Here is a 24,082-nt window from a genome sequence, read left to right on the forward strand (position 1 = left end):
GGAGGCCGAAGTAGGAGTGCCACACATTCAAGGTCAATCTGGACTACAACCTGGACCCTGTTAAAACCAAAAACAAAACAAAAAACCCAAAACCAATAACCAAAGGCACACACACACAAAGAAAATCAGAAATATAATTGTCTTTCATAAGGTAATTTTAATTCACTTTCCTAGTAAAGTACCTTTACCATAAATGCACATTTTATATACACACATTCACACACCCTAACACACACAATTTTATTATTTTTTTTATTCATTTATTTTTTTGTGCTGTGGACAAAGTACTTTGTTGGGTTTATGCTAAGCACTTGGACTACCATGGAGCCACACCAGTTCTGGGACAACCAATCTTGGTCAGGGACTCAGTCCGTCTACTGAAGTTCTCCAGTTCCAGAAAACTGTGGAGTCCAAGGGTCTAGAGCACTTCACCCCTCAGAGGTACCCAAGGATGGGTTTAAAATGCAAAAAAAGCACACTGGGCATGCTGTGCTCATGCACACAGTCCCAGCACTGGGGAACCAGAGACCAGAGGGTCAGAAGTTCAAGGTTAACTTTGGCTACATAGGAGGTTCTAGGCTAGTCTGGGCTAGAGACCTTGTCTCAAACGTCAAAAACAAAAATCAGGACGGCTAATAGAGAGCAGTTGGGAGCAGCTTATAGCTAACACACAGACTTCTCTCTAGTGCATGCCGTTCTTCCTTTAGAAGCCCAGGTTTTGAGTGCAAAGGGTTCGCTATGACTGAGTTGCTTCTTGGAGGGCCTCACATACTCTAGGCCTACTTACCCAGACCAATTTCCAAGTCATCAAGGGAATAGCTGTTCTCAGAGATCCTTCCGCCTGCATTTCGGCTTTGGGTCCAAAGACTCTGTTCAGAAGATGGGAGATACTGATGTAACACTCAACACTTCTTCATTAACAAAATCCAAAAGACCAGAACATTTTAAATATCAAGGAGTATATAGTCACATGGGCTCACAGACAAATAAAGGGCTATATACAAAGCTTGCAAGATATTGCTTCTTCCTGCACTGAACTGTGCTCTAGACCTTGCTTTCTTAGCCCCTCTGTTCTAAAGATAACCTTGAAAATGATAACCCGAAGCTGGGCGGTGGTGCCTTTAACCCCAACACTTGTGAGGCAGAGGCAGGAGGATCTCTGTGAGTTCAAGACCAGCCTGATCTATAAGAGCTAGTTCCAGGACAGGCTCCAAAGCTACAGAGAAACCCAGTCTCAAAAAACAAACAAATAAACAAAGCTCATTGCTACCGATTGCCACTAGCCAGCTTCCGCATCGGCACTGAAACGTAAAGGATCGCTGGAGGAGAATCCTCCGGTCTCAGGTGAAAACCACTGAGGCACGGGCAGCACCCCCTATCTCACTGCACCCCGCTGTCACTGCCTTCCTTAACAATCTTCATCACTGCTCTCCTTAACAATCCCATTAGCTTCTTTATTGGTTCTTTCTCCACATTCCAATCTAGTCTTTGCGAGGCTGCCAATATCCTAACTAATGAAAAGTAATTATTCTAAAATTTGCATCTCCCTAAACTCCCCTGCTCAAAGTTCTCCCAGAATCCCCAATTATCCCTGAACATCACTGCGAGAGTTCAGTACATCCCAGAGGAAGCACTGACAATGTCAGCGTCCACCCAGGCTCCTCGATCCGAGCTTCAGGGAACTCAAAACTGCTCTGAGGACCACGGCATAACAAATGAGGCTCCTCCGCCCATATCACATTTGTCCTTCTGTCTAGCAGATGCTATCCCTTCAAGACTCACGGACACTTGCTTCCCGTAGTGTGAAGGTGCCCAATCATATTTTGTTAGTGTTTGGTAGAGGGCTGTAAACTGTTCTCCCGCTGGTCCGCGAGCCCACTCGGGAGACGATGCCTTTGCACTCACTTCTGGGATTTGTAGATTGACTCACTCTGTGGACCACACTGACCTTGAACTCAGAGAGTGTTGAGGATTGAACCTGGGGACTTGCACACACCAGGCATGCGCTGTATACTGAGCTCTGCTGCTGCAGACACTGGGCACAGATTTTTTTTTTTGAGTAAAATATTTTGTGATTCTTGAAATTATAACACTTTGTGTCTCATATTTGGTTAGACCTTTAATTATAGTTACAAATTAGGTTGAGTGTAACAGCACACACCTGTAATTAATCCTAGAGTGGAGGCGGAGACAGGGGGTTAGAAATTCAAGGCCAGATTCTGCAAATATATGGGGTTGTAGGAGAACCTCATAAAAGCCAAAATACATAAGGTTTTAAATTACAATTTTAGAATTAGAAATATGCTCAACAAAAAGCCACTTAGTCTCACGGACTAGTCCTAGACGGAGCAGACAAGGCATAGGTAATAACAGCCTGCAGCAGACCCTCTCACTCTGGAAAATGTCTGTTTCCAGACAGCTAGAAGTAGGAATCATGTGAAAGCCAGTGTGCAAGGAGGCAAGAGACACTTCCTCCCTCCCTCCTCCTCACCCCGCTTCCTTCCAGGTTGAGGATCAAATGCAGGGCCTCAAATATCCTAGGTAAGTGTTCTACAGCTAAACTGATTTCAATACATGAGAAACTTCTTTCTTAAAATCAAAGGTAGTTAGCCAGGCAAGAGCCGTTAGCCAATCCCAGCAGCCTGTGAAGCTGGGCTTCCATCAATGGTATGAGACACAGTCACCACCTACCACAGGGATAAAAGACAGGAGCCATCTTGCCCTGGTTAGCTCCAATGCACCCTTTTTACCAAGGCCTTGCCTTGTCAAGCTGCTTCCGATTTCTCTGTGTGTTCCATTTTCATTTGCTTCTTATTAATAATCACTAATAAAAGTTATTAAACTCTTAAATACAATGAGTTAACTGACTTCAAAAATTTACTATGTATTTAAAACAATTTATTCCTTGCAAGCCCTAATTATCTTGTAATAATATATTTCAAATAAAAACCAAAATAAAGCTGGGAGTGATGACCCACACCTGCAATCCCAACACCTGGGAGACTATGGGAGAAGGGCTGCCCTGGGTTTCGGGTCAGAATGGCCTATAAAGTAAGACCTTGTTTCATAAAACCAAAACAAATAAAACTCTAATATTGCCACATCATACTCGGGTCAGGACCACTCACATCAACTACATCTATATGACTTATTTGGCTCAATATTTCTGGTCTGGGAAAGAAGAAAACTGACAGCCAAGGTGGAGTCAAGGTCCTGCAAAGGCCAAGTGCTGACAGCTTGGGCCGGCTTGGTGCTGGAGAAGGTGGTTAAACCTCCGCAGGTCTAAGTAGGAGAGCCAACATAAACTAGCAGCTATTTGGTACAGTGACAGAAAATTTGCAGCGATTGCTCAAATTCTCAAAGTTCAACTTCAGGTGTGACTGTGCTACAAGACCAATTCAGAAATTAGTATTTCCAGGACTCAAAAGGAGAAATCCTGGAAATTACAAATACATCTCAAACTAAAAGAAAATGAGTTCTGCAGCCTTTCTCCCTCCCTCTCATCTCCTTCCCTTCCCCCTGCCTTCTTCTACCCCCTCCCTTCCCTGTCCCCACTTTAGATTTAGGTACAGGAAAGGCCTCACTGTCTGACCAGGCTGAGCTTGGACTGGGATCCTCCTGCCTTGAATCGTGGGTAATATATTCTTCTTGAAAACTAATAAAACAAAAGTCCCTCTTTTACAGTGTGTGTGCACGCGTGCGTTTGTAGCACATGCACACATGTGGAGGTCAGATGACAACTCTCAGGACTTGGTTCTTGTAGCTTGAAAGAAACTGGCCCCTATAGGCCCGCAGGGACTGGACTATTAGGAGGCAGGGCCTTGTTGGAGGAAGTGTGTCACTAGGGGTGGGCTTTAAAGTCGCTCAAGCCCCTGGGTGGTGGTGAGTGAGGCAGAGATAGGTGAACTCTGTGAGTTCAAGACCAGCCTAGTCTACGGAGGGAGTTCTAGGACAGGCTTGAGAGCTACAGGGAAACCCTGTCTCGAACAAACAAACAAACAAACAAAACGCTAGTGTGGTTTACATCTCCTTCTGCTGCCGGATGTAGAAAAGAACTCTTAACTCCTTCTCTTGCATGCTTCCCGCCAAAGCAGCGGATGACACCTCCGAACTGTAAGCCAGCCCCAGTTAAATGTTTTCCCTTTATAAGGGTCGCCGTGGTCATGGGGTCTCTTCACAGCAATAGAACCTAGGACAGTTCTGCTACTGCGGATTCCAGGTATCTGAACTTGTCTTCGGGCTGCTTTAGCCGGCCAGCTAGTGCTCCGGCCTGCAGGGTCATTCTGCGCCCCCTACATATTTGTTTCTTAAAGCAAGCATTTTCTAACACACACACACGCACACACACACGCACACACACACACACACACACACACACACACACACCACACGCACACACATATAAAATGCATTGTAATCAAGCTTTTTTTTGTTGTTGTTGTTTTTTGTTTTGGTTTTTCGAGACAGGGTTTCTCTGTGTAGCCCTGGCTGTCCTGGAACTTGTTCTGTAGACCAGGCTCGCTTCAAACGCACAGAGATCTGCCCACCTCTGCCTCCCGAGTGCTGGGATTAAAGGCTTGCGCCACCACCACCTGGCTGGTTCCTCATTCTTAACTGAGGAATTTATATTCTGTCAAAGATAAAATTCAAGTACAGATCCTCGAGCTGCTGCCGGCAAAGCTCACCTTTGGTCCCAGCGCCACACCTCCGCGGTGCCACACCCCCGCCTTGAGTTAGGCTCCACACTAAAGGGCCAGGAACAAAAGCTGCCCTGCAGACGCTCTTTCTTTCATTTCGGAGAATAAGGCTTCCCATTTTTGCTAGCTTTTAACTTAAACACTTGGAAGGAAAGTGGGGTGTGTAAGCTGTAATTTCAGCATTTTATCACACCCGCAAGCTCAGCACTCTAGAGATAAGAGCAGGAGAAGCATCCAAAGTTCGAGGTCTTCCTTTTACATGACCAGTCTCAGGCCAGCCAGGGCAACACAGGGAGACCCAAAATATGGCTGTGGTAGCACAGGTCTCTATTTTCAGTGGGAAGAGAAGGCAGGAGGATTGGGAATTCAGGGTCATCCTCAACAACATAGCAAGCCTGGGTTAATGAGACCCTGTCTTAAGCAAAATAACACGGTTTAGGATGAGAACTGAACCATCAGGGTATTTATTTGCCTTACACATGAAGGCCTGAGTTTAATCCCCAGAAACCACTTCTTCTTAAAGTCATACATGGGTTATATACTTGTAATCCCACTTTTGGGGAAGTGGAGGCAGGTGGCTCCCGGAAGATCACCAGGCAGCCCTAGTAATGGTGAGATGGCCCCTCTGTAGAGAAAGGCGCTTGCACCAGGCCCAATGATGAGCAGATGAGCTGGATCAACTCGGAGGAAGTGGAGAATTAGAGATTCCCTGACTTCCACACAGGTGATATGGTACGTGCTCCCCTCCTCCAGAGGTAGACAGCTCCTGAATTCGGAGGCAGGAGGATCCGGCTGGAGGCAAGACTGGGGTGGGTAGGTACCTTATCTTACAAAACCAAAAACCAAATCCAAACACCTCCCACCCCTCAAACAGCAAAACCAAAAACACCAAACAAAACAAAACTCTGGGTTACTGGGTTACTTAGAAATACTGTCCGGTGAATAGGATTAGAATCCAGAAACCAAGGCTACCTGGGGCAGGTAGAACGAGCAAAGACTTCAGGCTGAGGAGGAAACTGGCTATCAGTTGATCGGAATGGCTCCAACCCAGCCGCAAGGGCCCAGGTGGGGCTAGGGTTATCATTTTCAAGGTTACCTTCAGAACAGAGGGGCTAAGAAAGCAAGATTTAGAGCACAGCTCAGTGCAGGAAGAAGCAGTATTTCCCAAGAATATAAGAGGTATGGAGCAAACAGAAAAAAACAAAAATGCGTGTGTTCTGCAGTCACACACACACACACACACACACACACACACACACACACACACACCCCTCTGTAACAGATTTAATCATTCCAGCCTTTTTGTCTTGGACACACAGATACTCCAGGAGTGTTACACTCTGCCAAGCTCAGAAGAGACAAGGCATTTTATTTTAAGGCTTTGTGGAATTTCCCAAGGATTGATTTCTCATACCCTGCAACTTCTCTTTCCCTGTCAGCTGGCTAGGCTTGCCTGTGCGAATGCCTCTTAAGTACTTCCTGTGAATTCATCGATCAAATATACTACCATATGCCAATAAGAGAGTAAGCACTGAGGCTTTTAGTTGAGAGTCTGTAGAATGTTTTTCCTAGAATTAAAAACAAACCCCCCCAAAAAAACAAAAAACAAAAAAGAAAAAGAAAGGGAAATTAGGTTCTAAATGATTAACAAGGCAGATTTCCTATCTCATCTACCCTTATTTTCAGGAAAATTCTTTTTTCTCTGTAGCCCAGGTATGCCTGAACTCATGGCAATCCTCCTGTGTCAGTCTCTGGACTGCCGGGGTTAGAGGCATGAGTCACCACCCACATTCCGTCAGATGAAAGTGCTGCCTGTACAAGCCTAATGCCCTGAGCTGGGACCCCCAACCCTATGTTAAAACCGGGTGTGACAGTGTATGTGTGTACCACATGGATGGACAGGTGGATGCTGGAGCCTGCTGCTCAGCCAGGACAGGAGGATGCTGGAGCCTGCTGCTCAGCCAGCCTGCCAATTTGAGGGCCAGGTCCAGTGAGATGAGTGGGAGACCTAACCTCAGAACAAAACAAAACCAAACGAAAGGTTGACAAGACAGGGTTTCTCCGTGTAGCCCTGGTTGTCTTGGAACTTGCTTTGTAGACCAGGCTGGCCTCAGACTCATGGAGAGTCACCTGCCTCTGCCTCCCGAGTGCTGAGGTGAACAGCACGCACACAGGCCACCATACCTGGCAAAGCTGATTCTCGAGTCAGGTATCCTGGTGCGGGCCTGAAACCCCAACTTCCGGGAGAGGGAGAGGGAGGCAGGAGGGTCAGAGCTCAAGGACAGACTTGAGACCAGCCTGGACTGGAGGAGACAGTCCTGTCTCCTCCCCCAAATGATGACTCTCCTGCTTTATACGGAGTCCCTTATCAACCCCTTCACTGCCTCCCACCCTCTCACCGCGACCCTTCCTTCAGACTCTCTCACATTTCCTAAAAATCAAGGACGGAGGAAGGGTAGGTTTTAGGGAAAATGGGATTTTGCAGAACTACGTACAGAAACCGTGAGGTAGAAATAAATCTCTCAACTTCTCAAAGTATTAAGTGATAACAATTTTTTTCTTCCTCAGGGACTCGGAGCAAAATGGTTTATTCATATTAAAAAAATGTACATAGGAGGATGTGCTGGCCAGTTTTATGTCAACTCGATACAGACTACAGTCACTTGGGAAAAGTAACTCTCGACTGAGAAAATCCCCCACCTGTTTCCTTGAATGATGATTAATGAGGGAGGGCTCAGCCCACTGCGGGCGGAGCCAGGCCCAGCTGCCAGTCCTGGGTTCTATGAAAGCAGGCTGAGCAAACCATGGGGAGCAAGCCAGTAAGGAGCACCCCACCCCCCATGGCATCTGCATTAGTTCCTGCCCGATATGAGTTCCTGACTTCCTCAGTGATGGACAGGAACTGTTAAGTAAAATAAACCCTTTCCTTCCCAAGTTGCTTTTGGTCCTGATGTTTTATCACAGCAACAGAAGCCTAACAAAGACAGAGAAGCACTTATCACCAGATACAGAATGTCTCTACATTTTCTATATCTCTAAGTGTCCTACAAAAGTCGTGTTAGCCTTATAATAAGCAAAAACAAACAGAAAAACAAAGAAGGAAGAGAGAAAGAAAGAAAGAAAGAAAGAAAGAAAGAAAGAAAGAAAGAAAGTAAGTGATATTTCTTGTTTAGGAAGCTTATTCAGTAGTTAAAAATCTGGGGGTGGGGGTGCTGGGGAGATGGCACAGCGGCTAAGAACACTTGTTGCTCTTCCAGAGGACCCGGGTTCACATGGTGGCTCACAATCATACATAACTCCAGTTCCAGGGATTCTGATGTCCTCTTCTGACCTCCATGGACTTCAGGCACCCATGTGGTACACATACGTGCAGGCAAAACATGTACACACAAAACCAACAGCTGATGAAGCTTCTGGGGTCATGTGCTCAGGCAATGCTAGTTTTGACATAGTACAATCTTTGATGATAAACTCAAAATACGTAAGAAAAATATCTAGAGAAGTATATCTTCTAAATATGGTACATATAGCAGAATATAGCCCAAAGAAATTATTCAAAGCAAAACATTTCTGTCAGGATACTCAGAGATAGAAAAGAATCTAATTATCGGGAAGTGGTTGGGCAGCATAATGAAATATATCCCATAAAAGGGGAAGTGCATGGACTAGGAAGATAGGTTTATGTAACAAAGACTAAACAAGCCAGGCAGTGGTGGAGCACACCTCTAATCCCAGCACTTGGGAGGCAGAGGCAGGAGGATCTCTGAGTTTGAGGCCAGCCTGGTCAACAGAGTGAGTTCCAGGACAGCAACAGCTACACACAAAAACCCTGTTTCAAAAAGGGGGGGGGGGAATAGAGAGCTTATGTGTGAGCATAGCATTTGTGTCCGGACAGTGACCAGTCCTAATGTCTGTGGAGCTTGCATCATATGGTAGAAGGACTACCACACAAGCTCAGGCCTTGCCCCGAGATCAGTCACATGACACCAGGCATCCCGCTAACTTCTCTAACTTCATTTAGCTAGGGTTATGATATCCCAACCGAGAGCAGGAAACCAGACAAAATAACCTTAGAAGTTCCCAGGGATTTCTAGGGTCGACACAGTAACATCTGGAGGCCAGAGGAGACGGGCATCTATGCGCATTCACTGGCCAGGAGTGAGCCCTGCGGTAGGCAGCACAGACACTGGTAGGTAGCTGGCTGGCAGATAGTGATGTCTTTTTTTTTTTTAAATTTTTTATGATTTATTTATCTTTATTTTATGTGCATTGGTGTGGAGGTGTCAGATCCCCTGGAACTGGATTTTCAGACAGTTGTGAGCTGCCATGTGGGTGCTGGGAATTGAACTCGGGTCCTCTGGAACAGCAGTCAGTGCTCTTAACCGCTGAGCCATCTCTCCAGTCCCCAGATGGTGGTGTCTTATGTAATGTGCCAGTCTTGACACTGAGTTTCAACAGGTTTGACTGAAATACAGCTGGCTGGAGCAGGAAGCAGTCAGTTGGCGCAGAGCAGGTTAGAAGATGAGTGGTCACTACACCAACCACAGCCACTTGGGCACGGCCCAGAGAAAAGGATCAGAATTGTTTTACATCTAGATCCAAACAATCTCACCACAAAAGACTGAAATTTAATTTATACAGATATGTCTTTTGCAAGAAATGTTCAGCTATAGTGAGAAATCAGTTACAAAAGTTCTATACTTTCGGACTATATAAACTTTAAGTTATGGGTGATGCAGTAACTCAGTAAAAAGTCAGATAACGTATGTGTATGAAAGCAGGTGTGGCAATATACACCAATAATCCCAGCACTCCGAAGGAAGCAGGAGGATAAAGGGCCCAAGGTTGGTGTGGGATTTCCCTCTATGTGCTGCGATTACCATTAATGAATAAAGAAACTGCTTTGAACCTATAGCAGGGCAGAATTTAGCTAGGCAGGAAAAACTAAACTGAATGCTGGGAAAAAGAAAGGCGGAGTCAGAGAGAAGCCACATAGCTCCGTTGGAGGTGGATGGAACTTTACCCGGCAAACCACAGCCACGTGGCAATACACAGATTACTAGAAATGGGTTAAATCCAGGTGTAAGAGTTAGCCAAGAAGAAGCTAGAGCTAATGGGTCGAGCAGTGATTTAATTCATACAGTTTCTGTGTGATTATTTCAGGTCTAAGCTAGCCAGGTTGCCGGGAACCAACAAGCATCTCTTTCCCTACAACACAAGGTCAGCCTGGGCTATGTAAGACCCTACCTCAAAACAAAACAAGGAAACCCTCCATGGTGGTTCACACAATCTATGACTCCAGTTCCCGGGAAACTGGACCTGCCGCTTTCTTTGGACCTCCACGGGCATGTACATGGTACACAGACTGACATGCAGGCAAACTCTCCACACAAAACAGGAAAGCAAGTCCAGTACCACCCACAAGAAGGTGTGTATGAACTGTTGGTATGGGTGAGGTCAGGCTTTAGTGTGGTGCCCTCCGTCCTCTCAAAGGGCTCACGCTACTGCAGCACATATATGCTATTACGTGTCACTGTTATGTGAAACTAAAGAAAACACGGTCATCATTTCTAGGATTTGGCTTAGTTTAAGACTGGGTCTCAGCTAGGTGGGTGGTGGCACGTGCCTTTAATCCCAGCACTCTGTGGGTTTGAGGCCTGGTTTCCAGAGTGAGTTCTAGGGCAGCCAGGGGCTACACACAGAAAACCCTGCCTCAAAAAAAAAAAAAGACTGGGCCTCACTATATAGTCTAGGCTCCAGGTAGGCCTCAGACTCACTTTGTAGCCCAGGCTGGCCTAAAACTCCTGCTGGACAGAGGTATCACAGTGTCACTTGTCACTAATTGTCAGGTTCTGAGCTGTACTACAATGGTCTTACTCCTGGAGGGGTCTAGGGGCTCTCAGTCTTCCAAACACCCGACGTGTAGCTTTCTAATAGTTGGATTAAAATATTGCACTAAACAGCCAGGGAGAGTGGTGTGAGCCTTGGATCCTAACCCTGGGGAGGCAGAGACAGGGAGATCTCTGTGAGTTTGAGGCCAGAGCCAGCTAGGGCTACACAATGAGACCCTCTCTCAAACACACACATATATATACACCAAAACAAGACATTGTACGAAACATTTTGGGTGAGTGTGTGTGTATGTGTGTGTGTGTGTGTATAGGGGAGTGAGTGGTTCTTTTGAGTGTGTGTCTGAATCTCTGTGTGTGTGTGTGTGTGCGTTTGTTGTGTGTGTAGGGGAGTGAGTGGTTCTTTTGAGTGTCTGTGTGTGTGTGTGTGTAGGGGAAGTAGGGAGTGAGTGGTTCTTTTGAGTGTGTGCCCGAATCTCTCTCTCTCTCTCTCTCTCTCTCTCTCTCTCTCTCTCTCTCTCTCTCTCTCTCTCTGTGTGTGTGTTTGTGTGTGTGTGTAGGGGAGTGAGTGGTTCTTTTGAGTCTCTCTCTCTCTCTCTCTGTAGGGGAAGTAGGGAGTGAGCGGTTCTTTTGAGTGTGTGTCTGAATCTCTCTCTCTCTCTCTCTCTCTCTCTCTGTGTGTGTGTGTGTAGGGGAGTGAGTGGTTCTTTTGAGTGTGTGTCTGAATCTCTCTCTCTCTCTCTCTCTCTCTCTCTCTCTCTCTGTGTGTGTGTAGGGGAGTGAGTGGTTCTTTTGAGTCTCTCTTTCTCTCTCTCTTTCTCTGTAGGAGAAGTAGGGAGTGAGAGGTTCTTTTGAGTGTGTGTCTGAATCTCTCTCTCTCTCTCTCTTTCTCTCTCTCTGTCTCTCTGTGTGTGTGTGTGTGTGTGTGTGTGTGTAGGGGAGTGAGTGGTTCTTTTGAGTGTGTGTCTGAATCTGTGTATGTGTAGAGGAGTGAGTGGTTCTTTTGAGTCTCTCTCTCTCTCTCTCTCTCTCTCTCTCTGTGTGTGTGTGTGTGTGTAGGGGAAGTAGGGAGTGAGTGGTTCTAGAGACTGAGCCCAGGGCCTTTGCAAATGCTAGTCAAACCCACACACTGAGCTATAGTCTCAGCCCTGGACAAAACTTTTTAAAGCAATTGATAATGTTTCTTATACAGATAATTAGTTATTTTGAAACAACCATAAGGGACAAAGGGCTACTTAATTTGGGAAAAAGAAAGGCACACACATACAATACCCAGACCTAAAAAGGCACAATTAACTCTAAGAATCCTTTTCCAATGAGTTTAGCCACGAGGTTTAACCCTGAGGAAGCAGGAGCTCTCTTTCCCACCCTCTTCCGGTCCTTCCCTTCTCATGCAGAGCCAGGGGATTCAGGGCATCTGCTGTGCTGTAGCTGGGCTTGCCTCAGCCTCCAGAGTGCTAACGGGAGTCAAGGGTCACCCTGCTTAGCTAAGGCTTGTTCTTTATGCAGTGCCCCCCACCCCCCCGCCCCCCCCCCGCCCCCCCCACCCCCCCCCCCCCCGCCCGTGCTACTTTGACTACTTCTTTAAATAGACTTGTCTTGACCCATCCTCACTAGACATTCCGAGAGCAAAGTCTCTCTCCATAATCTTACACATAGTCAGCATTTTTGCTTGCGCGGTCCCAGTCATTTCCTACCTTGGGCCAGTTCTGACGTGCACCGGCCCTTCCCATTGAATCCGCATTGTGTGTGCTGCATGACATCAGCACCCACCCGGGCAGGGGCTGTGAGGCTGACAATGGGCCTTTCAGTCATAACAAAGCCCCTTCCTCTCTAGTTAGGATTTCTTACAATTTCCCTTCCATTTAAAATTCTTCTTCTATTTAAATAAAAAACATTTTTTTTTATTAAGACCATAAAGGGGAGAGAGGGAGTTGGCAGGCCCAGGGAACTAAAACAGTTGAGAGGGGAGTTTAAGAAACGCCATAAAACAGCTTTGTGGTTCTGTCTCTTGCCAGTTGGTTCCAGTGTTAAAGCAGAGCTAAAGCGCATACTCAGAAAAGGGTTCCAGCTAAAACACAAACAAAACCAACCAACCAACCAAAAAAACCTTAGAAATTCTTCCTAGCAGTCAAAGATGGTCTCCATGCAAGCCCTCTCTTGGGCAGGGAGGCAGCAGCTGCAGGGAGTTACTGAAGAAACTGACAGCACCACCCTAGCCTTAGCCAGGACTAGAGGATGAGCTATTTCTCTATCTCAGAAGGAATGCCTTACACTATTACTTCACCAATACAGGGAATCGGGCCAAATATTTGGCTTACAAAAAGACAGCTTTCCCACGTAGCTGAGATCTAGAGTATATGATGGCGTTGCTACCCGTCAGGTATGTTTATTTCATTATGAGGGCTGCTGTAAGAAACCATCCCGTATACAGCGCCAGCTACGTAGGAAAGTATGAGAAAACTGGAAAAACTGACCAGCTCTGCAGCCCCTGGAGTGTGCTGTGAGGCACCAGCATATGCAACTCATTTTCTAGTTAAGTAATTCCCTCTGGGGACTTGTGTGCAATCCACACGAAGGATCGAATTTCATTAGCAGATGCAGGAAAATGTAACCCTGTGCATTTGCAAGTCAAAACTCCTGAAAGCTATACTAGTTGGGCTCTCAGCACTGATTTTTCCTGGGAGAGGAGTCTAGCTGATAAAAAACATTTGTTGGGAGGCACAGATGAGGAAGTTGAGAAGAGAAGGGATTCAGCTAGCGCTGAGACAAGCAAGCCTCAGTCTTTATGCTGGCCTTAACTCTCAGACGGCAGCTGTGTCCAAGCAGATAGCCATTCAGGCAGCAATTTCACCCCCAAGGCTACAAATGACAAAAGGCACAGGAAGACAAATTAAAAGGCTAAGTGTATGAGAGCACACAATGCTACCAGCATCCAACTCCCTTCATTTTTAGGTACCAACCTGCATCCCAGAATGAGCTAGATTTAACATGAAACTAGACTGCAGACTCGCAAACCCAGCACCCATGTTAATAGTTCATTAACGCAACTTGAATCAAAAGACATACTGAGCCCACATTCTGCTCCAACTGACCAGACAGACAGCCTCAGTTAGTAGAACGGTTTACTCCAGGTTTTCCTAAGTGAGCTCTGAGCCCCCCTGGCTCTTACCTTGTTTTGAGAGTGCTCGCCTTTCTCAAACATCATCTTTAGTCTGTTCAGCGGAACATTGTATTTCTCTATTTTGCCCGAAGCTTCTGTGTTTTCATTCACTTCAGATTTTTCTACTTCATGCCTGGAATCTCCCAGAAAATTTTCCATTTTTTGACTTTCTGTGGCCTGGACTTTAAGATCCAGGCTGTCCTGGGAGCGGGGATACCGTGACTGAATAACGGCTTCCGGACGAGATCCGAATCTAGGTTTGGGCTGGGTTTGCTCTTCCCAGTCTCCTCTGGGTCCAGAAGCAGAGCCCTCCTTCACTTCGGCAGGAGAGGGGTCCACGCTGCGCCCACGCTCACTGCTGCTGTGTGGCAGTGTGTCTATGTGGGGCTCCGCTCCGGCCACCGGGTTTTCCCACTTCTTCTTTAACGCAGACAGAGTCCCTTTTCTAAACTGCTGGGGGAGATTTTCAGTGTTCTAGAAGAACAAGAAGTAAGTACCAGTTATAACTTGCCTGATGCAACAGCCAAACATGCGTCTTCGTAAAATGAAAGTTCAAACTCCAAGCTGCGCCTGGTCCACTGCCGGATCAGACAGCTGTGACCAGCTACTGCCCTGCCACAGGAGCGAGCTTCCACCCAGGGCCCGGAGGGGGAAGAGGGAAAAGTCAGGAGCTGAAGCAGGAAGTGATAAAACAGGATAGCCTTATAAGGACAAAGTGAGCAGCAAGGACAGCCTAGATCTCGTGGAGTTGCTTTGGACAGACCTTTTTTTTCCTCCTAAGACTTACCCGGAAAGAAAGAAGACAAAGTAAATTGCTAGGTACCTTCAACATTGTAACTATACTTGAATAAAAGTTCACTTCATTCAGGTATGCCACAAAAGTGTAGGAGGAAGCATGCTAGTGATCCCTTTCTTACCAACCAACCAACAAAACCCCAAAAACAAACAAACAAAACAAAAAACAAAAAAACCAACAAGACAAAGATGTGGTACCTATATATAATTTCAATTATAATTCTGGAGAGCAACAAGGAGGACTGGGCCTATCTAAGAAATCTAGAGAGTCACAGTTTTTGCGTGGGTGGTATTAGTATATAGCTGACAGAAGTTACATGCATATAAACTTTCCAGGCTAAAGAGTCAAACAGGGACCTTGTGAATGACCACTGAGCCAGCTCTCAGATTTTATTTCTGCATAATAATATTCCTCCTCTCTACTGTTTATCTATAGCTAATTTGTAACCATCTTGGAAGATTCACTATTTTCCAGATCCTTCGGTGGAGGAACACATGAGCCTCGTAAGAAAAAGACAACCGCCCCCACTCATACTCAAAGAACACACTCATTTACACACACACCTAAGAGTGGTCACTGTCACGTGGGTCAAAAAACGATAGAATCCATTGAAAAACAATTTGCGTATGCCAGCGATGCTGTGGAGTAATGGTGGAAACATGTTTGTTGAAGTAAAATTAAGCATCGTATGCTTTGAGAGTCCTAATGAACCAAATGCCACCAACCTCCAGGACCTTCTTACTCTCCATTCCTGCTGCCTGCGACACCTCGGGATTTCAACTAGGATAGAAACGACAATGACCTAAGACTTCAGGGAATTAGTGAGATTAGCAGCTATATTGGGAATTAGGTCTAGCACTCTTCTGAACACACGGAGAGCCGCTACACCGAGGAGCAGCAAGGCTCGGACACACAGAGTTGCAGAAGAACTGCTGGACCCTCAGATTTACACCCTGGCTAGAGGCTGCCAGCAGGAATCAGAGGCAGAGGAAACACAAAAGACTTCCACTGAGAGAAAAAAAACCCCAGCTCTCGCCAGGTATGACGGTACAACTTCCAGTTCCCAGTTACTTGTTTGGGAGGCTGAGGCAGGGGATCACTGCTTGAGCCCAGGAGTTTAAGGGACTTTAAGCCTTGCCTGCACACACAAACCCTGTGTCAAAAAGTAAAAATAAATGGAAAATGTTCCCAAGCTAGTGCTTCACCACCAGCAGCATTCTCGTGCGTATTACCTCCTGCACAGACAAGTTATGGAGGTCCCTGCCTTCACCTGCCCCACCGGGCCCACACAGGATAGAGTTGCATCTGCTTTGGTGACTGGACAGCACCTTTTTTAGATATATGCCATGGATCATTGCATTTTTTACTGACATAGATGCTTTTCAACTTAAAAAAGGGCAAATTCTAAGTCATGAAGATCCCATTTTACAATATGACTGACTATTATTACTATTATTACTATTTATTATAACTATGAGCATAGAGAAGTAGTCTAGAAGTCATCAAGATGCTTACAGTTTATTTCTTTTTCCTTAATTCAAAAATTTTTTTCATTTTAGATACCAACCCCAGTTCCCCCTCCTTTCCCTTCTCCGGTTCCCCCAGTTCTTCTCCCATCCCACCTCCCATCCACTCCTCAGAGAGGACAAGGCCCCCCTTGGGGAGTCAACAAAGTCTGGCACACCAAGTTGAGGCAGGACCAAGCTCCTAAACCATGCCATCTTGAAATCTGCAGGCAAATAAATGAAGCTAGGAAAAAACCATCTTGAGTGAGGTAACTCAGACCCAGAAGACAACATGGTATGGACTCACTCTTAAGTGGATCTTAGACAGAAATCAAAGGATAACCAGGCTACAATCCACAGTCCCAGAGAAGCTGGGTAAAAGGGATGCACACAGAAGGCCCCAAGAAGTGGAAATAGTTAAGATTTCCTGGGTAAACCTGGGGGGGTGGTAGAAGAGAGGGCATGGGGGATGGAAACATGAGGGAGAGAGATGGCTGAGTTGGGGAAGGGACGGAGGGGGAGAGCAATGAAAGAGATATCTTGATAGAGAGAGCCATTATGGGGTTAGGGAGAAACCTTGTGCTAGGGAAATTCCCAGAAATTCACTAGGATGACCCCAGATAAGACTCCTAGCAATAGTGAAAAAGGTGCCTGAACTGGCCTTCCCCTGTAATCAGATTAGTGACCACCCTAATTTTCATCATAGAACCTATATCCAGTAACTGATGGAAGCAGATGCAGTGACCCACAGCCAAGCACTGGGCTGAGCTCCTTCAGTTGAAGAGAGGGAGGAGGGATCACATGAGCAGGTGGGCTCAAGATCATGATGGGGAAAACCACAGAGACAGCTTACCCCGGCTAGTGGAAGCTCAGGGACTCCTGACTGACCGCTGGGGAGCCTGCATGGGATCAAACTAGGCCCTCTGAATGTGGTCACATAACTTGGGTACCCTGGCAATGGGACCAGGACTTACTCCAGATACATCAACTGGCTTTTTGTAGCCTATTCCCTATAGTGGAATACCTTGCACAGCTTATTTATTTATGTGCATGCATGTTTGTGTGTGCACACATGTGTCTGTTCCTGTGTGGGTCAGAAGTATCATTCCTCAGTGTACCGGGAACCCCTCTCCTGTCTCCACCTCCCCAGAGTTGAGGTCACATGAGTGCTACCATACCCAGTTGTTTTTTTTTAAACATGGGTTCTGGGGTCAAATTCCGATCCCCCCCGTCTGCAAGGCAAGCACTCTGCCATCTTCCAGAGAAGGATTTATGGCATTAGTACTCTTCTTTTATAATAAATACACATTTATAATTTAACAAATGTGAGAACAAAACTAATCTCTATGTCACCTTCACATCACAACAAAAACTTTCACAGAGAATTAACAAAATTGATGCTCCCATTAGCTCTGCGAAAACCCTCATTACTCTTTAAGATGAACAGGCAGAAAGGCTTTTGGGTGGCAGAATAATATGTGTCCAAACAGGGCTGGAGGGACGACATCCCTGTAGGGAGCATCTTCAGGGAGAGGCAGCATGATGTTTTACTTCAAAGTGCTTCTTGCCTGGTGGTGGTGGTGCATGCCTTTAATCCTAGCATGCAAAGGCAGAGGAAGGTGGATCTCTGTGAGTTCGAGGCCAGCCTAGTCTACAGAGCAAGTTCCAGGACAGCCAGGGCTGTTACAGAGAAACCTTGTCTCGAAAAACCAATAAATAAACAAAAATAAGACAGACAAACAAACAAACAAAAAAAACCCACAGAGTGCCTCTTTATCTCCTCTTTCATAATTTGTCTCTATTACCTGCACTCACGCACCCCCATATTTACTACCAATATAAAGCTAATTGTTCTTCTAGTTCTAACTCTATCATGATTTTTTTTGGTGATAAGTACATAAAAATATATTTGATAGAGTGTAAAACCCAAACTGAAGTCTCATAGCTTCAAAATAATTATTCAATCTATATAGAATTTCACTGAAATGTACAGACTTTGGGTCTCGTTAATTTCAGTGTGTGTTATTTTTTTATTGGCAAGATTTTTCAAAAGTAAGCTTTAGTAAATAAAAATAAGACAAGGAAGTAAAGGACTAGCAATCCCAGTACTCTGAAGACTGAGGCAGGGAGATTACAGTAAGTTTTTAGCCAGCACGTGAAACTGGATCTCAAACAAACAAAGAAACAAACTCCAAAACAAAACAGAAAGTCAAGCATATTGATGCACACTTGGGAACCCAATGCCGGAGAGGCAGAAACAGGTCTCTGGGGCTTGCTGGCCAGCCAAGCTGGCTTAACTGATGAACACCAGGCCAGGGAGAGATACCCTATGCCTCCACAGCAGCATCTAAGGTGGCTCTCACCTCCAATGCAGGTACACATGTGTGTGCCCACATACAAACAAACATCCATGTACACACGCAAACTTATACCACCACCCAAAATCAGAATACATAAAAGAAAATGGGCTCTTAAAGGTGTAACTTCAAGAGTGTTGAGGCAGTGTCAGAGACGAAAGGGGAAGCACAAAGCACTATGGTGTGACATCATTAAATATCCCACACCCTTAAATCTTCCCGGGAGTGCGGCCCAGGCCATGGCAATATTCCAGCCACATTAGGGCTAGAGGCAAGCTAAGATGGGGAAGAGAAGGGAGTTACTCAACAGAAGTGATCTCTAAAACAAAAAAGGAAAGACCTGAGAGGTGAGGGCTTATTGTTGGTTAATTGTTTATGGAGATCACATCACCCACATTTTCTCTTTCTCTGTATTTTTGTTTCATTTTGTTCAACGAGACAGGGTTTCTCTATGTAGCCTTAGTTGTTCTGGAACTCACTCTTTAGACCAAGCTGGCCTCAAACTCACAAAGATCCACCTGCCTCTGCCTTCCGAATGCTGGGGTTAAAGCTGCCCACCACACCTGGCTTTTTCTTAGTGTTCTTTACAATGGGCAAGTGTTATCTGCATTATCTACCCACATTCAGCCGTGGGAATTTGGACACGTTTTCCAGTTGCTATACATTATTATACAGGGCTACTGTAGAGAATACAAGAGCCCTCGTTAATGTCTGTTAATAGCATTGGACATCAGTAGCCTTCAGTAAGAGGCGACAATATTATTAAATAAGTACTGCCTGGCCTGGTGACACAGGCCTGTAATCCTGGCCTCTCAGGAGGCTGACACAAGATGGTTACAAGTTAAAGGCCTCCTTGGGCTACAGAGTGACTTCAAGACTAGCCTAGGTAACTCGGCAAGACCCTGTCTCAAACTAAAAAGGGATAGAAGGGTAAGGGATATAGCTAAGTGGAACATGCTGCTTTCCCAGCATGTGTGAGGCCCTGGGTCAATCCCCAGGACACACATGGAAACATACAGTAATCATAAACAAAAATTCTTGTGGCTCTCCATGCTTGTGGTCAACCACGTGACCTGCCAGCCCTGGAATCCCAAGCCTGGACTACAGTAGTGGTCTTTCTGCTCACTCTCTGAGGTGGGGAAATGCTCACTGCTGCCATTCCTATCAAGCTTTTAGCTCTTCCTAAGGCACCAAAGGGTCACAAAGGGTCCTGTGTTCAAGAGCCATAATGGTTGCTACACCTCCACAGCTTCCTTTCTTCATTCAGCGCCCTGCACCAGATCCACTTGGCACCCTGAACCAGATCCACACAGTGCCCTGAACCAGATCTACTCGGTACCCTGCACCAGATCCACACAGTGCCCTGAACCAGATCCACTCGGCACCCTGAACGAGATCCACACGGCGCCCTGCACCGGATCCACTCAGCGCCCTGCACCGGATCCACACAACACCCTGCACAGATCCACACAGAGCCCTGCACCAGATCCACACAGCGCCCTGTACCAGATCCACACAGCACCCTGCACCGGATCCACTCAGCACCCTGCACCAGATCCACACAGTGCCCTGAACCAGATCCACTCAGCATCCTGCACAGATCCACACCACACACACACACACACACACACACACACACACACACAGAACAGCCAGGACTGTTACACAGAGAAACCCTGTCTCAAAAAACCACACACACACACACACACACACACACACACACACACACACACACACACAGCCAAGACTGTTACACAGAGAAACCCTGTCTCAAAACCCTGCACTAGATCCACACAGCACCCTGCACCAGCTCCACCAGATCCAGTCCACTCAGCGCCCTTTACCGGATCCACTCAGTGCCCTCCACCAGATCCACACAGCACCCTGCACTGGATCCACAATGCGCCCTGCACCAGATCCACTCAACACCCTGCACCGGATCCACTCAGCAAGCTGCAGACTTGGCAGACGATGTCTCTGGATAATACCTGCTGCTCGAGTCCAGATCACACAAAGGTATGACATTGGGTCCTTCCTGTGTGACCATCTGACTGTGATGAGCAGACGCAGGCCCTTTGGTGACTAACTCTCTATTCCTCCCCTATCTGTAACATTGAGAGGTGGGTCGATGTGCCATCATGTAGCAGTCTTGTCAGGGAGATCATTTTAACAGACAGAGGGTTAAATGTAGCGGCACACACCTGTAACACCAGCACTTGGCGGAGGCTGAGGCTGAGGCAGGAGGATTGAGAGAGTTTGAGAACATCTTCAGATACACAGGAAGCCTGGGCCAGCCTTGGCTACATGAAACATGGTTTCAAAACCAAACAACAAACACAAAAGCGGGATGAAGCTGGGCATGGCAGTTAAGGTGTGCAATCCCAGGACTTGGAAGGTCAAGGAGGAAAGCTTTGAGTCTGTGAATCCAAGCCAGCCAGGGATTTATATAGGAGAGATCATATCTAAATAATAATAATAATATAAGCGAATGATGCGAGATGAGGAACCAGGTGCAGCGGGAGCATACCAGTGAGTCCAGCAACCGGAAGGTTGAAGCAAAAGCAATGCTGAGAGGTCAGGCTATGTAGCAAGCAAGACCCTGTCTGAAAACAAATAAAACAAAGCCAGCCAGGACTATAAGTAAATCTCCATGTTGAATGAAAAAAGGGAATAAAACGAGTTTGTGACTGCTCCTCAGAGGCTGAAAAAGGGAGAGCACAGGCAGACATGGAGGCATGTGGACTGAGCAGACTGAACAAGACCAGCAAACAGAACCAGGCCATGTGGAAGAAGGGGAGAAGGGAGCCAGGAGCCAAGAGGCCAGGAGAGCCGGAACCAAGAGTGGAGGCTAAGAGGCCAAGACACAGATGGAGTCAAAATGGCTGGGTTACACAGGAATCAGGGAAGCTAGGGGAAGGAAGACCCAGTGCAGACACTGGCTGGAGAGGTGGGGTGTGGCAGGCACTGGCAACACAGAGAGACTGGCAGGCAGCGTCTGCTTTGGTGTCTAAGGCACCACAGTGCCATCTGTCTCAGGTTTGAGACCTAACCCATGTCAAAAGGAAAAAGAGGTGGGAAGATGTTAGCGTACAGCAGTGAAACCGCACACACAGGCCTCGGGGAGGGGGATCACTAGGCTGACAGGCTTCAGAAAAGCAGGAGCAAGGATCTGGGTGCATGGCTGGGTGCCCACATGGCACCCATCTCAACAGGGCTGAGGATGATCCGAGAATGTCAGCGCAGTGGGGTTACTAAGATCAGTCACTTCCCATCTCCCTCTGCCCTGAGAAAGGAAAAGTAGCTCTGTCGTTAATGGAAAACTGGAAAAATATGAATAAGGCTCAGCCTACTTCACAGCACTCCATGGCTCTGAGAAACTGTTTTTAATTTATGTGCATTAGTGTTTTGTCTGTGTGTATGTCTATGTGAGGATGTCTAACCCCTGGAGCTTAAAAGGCAGTGTTAAGCTGCTGTGTAGGTGCTGGGAACTGAACCAGGTACTCTGGAAGAGCAGCCATAATGGTTCTTAACTGCTGAGCTATCTGACAAGTCCCTGGCTTTGAGAAATGTTTTCAGAGCTCTGTAGTACATTCAGTTAGAAGTTTGATAAAGGTGTGTGTATGTGATACTAGTTATTATTTTTAGCTATGTATGTGTGTTGTCTGTGTAGAGGTATGTGCATGTGATTGCTAGTGCCCTCAAACCAGAGGCCTTGGACCTGAAGTTAGAGGTTAATTGTGACTTGCCTAGTGTGGTGCTGGGAATCCAACCTGGTCCTCTACAGGAGCAATGCATGCTCTTAATTGCTCATCCATCTTTCCAGTCAGATGTTTTATCTTGACACAATGTCTCACTATATAGACTGTCTCCAATCTGTGCCCCTCCTGCCACAGCCTCCTAAGTATTGGGACTATAGGTATACACTACCACAGTCACTTAGATAAAGGTATAATTTATTCTAATTCAAAACAATTTCAGCCGGGCAAAGGTGGCACTTGGAAGACAGGGACAGGTGAATCTTTGTGAGTTCGAGGTCAGCCTGGTCTATAAAACCGATGCCAGGACACACACACAAACACACACACACACACGACAGCCAGGACTGTTACACAGAGAAACCCTGTCTCAGAAACCACACACACACACACACACACACACACACACACACACACACGACAGCCAGGACTGTTACACAGAGAAACCACACACACACACACACACACACACACACACACAAATTCAAAATAAAAAGTTACAGGAAAGGTCGCTTTTATTTATTGCTATTTTGAGTGCTAACTCTTTATCTCTTGCATTGTGTAGTGAAGGGTCCTCAAAGAACAGGTGCAGTGGTGCAGTGACAATTTCTATTTCCTCACATTACGGTCATTTTTCTTTCTCTCTCTCTCTCTCTCTCTCTCTCTCTCTCTCTCTCTTTTAATATTTATTTATTATGTATACAGTATTCTGTCTGTGTGTATGTCTGCAGGCCAGAAGAGGGCACCAGACCTCATTACAGATGGTTGTGAGCCACCATGTGGTTGCCGGGAATTGAACTCAGGACCTTTGGAAGATCAAGCAATGCTCTTAACCTCTGAGCCATCTCTCCAGCCCTTCTTTCTCTCTTTTTAAAAGCCTAAAACTCTTCCTGCTTCTGCCTGACTGCCGAGATAACAGGCATGTGACATGTATATGCCACATACATAAAATCTTAAATACATAGAACAAATATTACATTGTATGGCTGTACCAAGCTTCTCCACTCCCAACTAATGAACATCTACATTTTTTGAATTTATTTGCTGATTACATCACAGTGCACATCTCAGTGGTTTATTTGTGCTTCCCTAACCATCAGGGAGGCTAACCATTGGCTCACATGTTAATACATCTCCTTCTTTAATGACCCTTCCCATTCACTGACCTCAACTGCTAAACAAGCTAAGATGGACTCCTTGTCTTTGTCATTTGCTGGTACAGACCACTGCCTCAATGATAGGGGAGTTCAGCCAATCACATTCTGTCCGTGTGGCGTGTTGCCCTAAGACAAAAATTTACCTATAAACCTGGCGGATGCGCTTCCCCGCTCTCTCTCTCTTGGCCCCTGCGTTCTTGGATGGACCGTTGGGACTCTGGTGTAAGTTTTCCTTCTGTTTATTAAAGTTATATTTTTATATTAAGCTAATCTGATTGATCTTTAATTACCGATCGACCTCGCCCCTTCACCTCAATCCTTTTCTGTTTGTTGGGACAGGGTCTCCCGTAGTCCAGTGTGAGTGGCCTTGAACTTGCTAGATGCCCGGTCCTCCTGATTCTGCCTTCCAAGTTGGGATTTCAGGCCTGTATCAGAACACTTTCCTTCTCTCCCTTCTCCCCAACCCCCTTACATACATTATGCGTCATTATGTGAGTCAGTGTGTATGTACTATGTGTGCTATGTGTATGTACATGTGTATGAGTACCCACAGAGGCCAGAAGAGTGCAACCAGATCCTCTTTAGCTGGGAACTACAGGGGGTTGTGAGCTGTCATGTGGGTGCTGGGAGCCTAACTCTGGTCCTCCGCAAGAGCAGCAGGCACTCTTAGCCACTGAGCCATCTCTCTAGACCCCTCTCTCTTTAGCCCAGGCTGGTTTCAAACTCACGGCACTCCTCTTGCCTCAGCCTAGGCACAAGCCACCACAGTGCCTAGCTCTGTTTTGAGCCTAGTCCTTGCTCTC

The 24,082-nt window shown here is 46.3% G+C and overlaps 1 protein-coding gene across 1 annotated transcript in view; it reads right to left on the minus strand.

The window, feature by feature from the left end:
- The window catches only part of Lima1 (LIM domain and actin binding 1), a 109,044-nt gene that overhangs the window by 28,080 nt on the left and 56,882 nt on the right, over positions 1-24,082 (minus strand). The window contains exons 4-5 of the mRNA XM_048444577.3: positions 13,719-14,183; positions 788-869 (exon numbers count right to left, since the gene is read on the minus strand). Coding sequence (XP_048300534.2) covers positions 788-869; positions 13,719-14,183 — 547 coding nt within the window. The remainder of the gene's footprint in view (positions 1-787; positions 870-13,718; positions 14,184-24,082) is intronic.

This window comes from Myodes glareolus, chromosome 19 (genome assembly GCF_982192425.1).
Source record: "Myodes glareolus chromosome 19, mMyoGla1.1, whole genome shotgun sequence".
NCBI lineage: Eukaryota > Metazoa > Chordata > Mammalia > Rodentia > Cricetidae > Myodes > Myodes glareolus.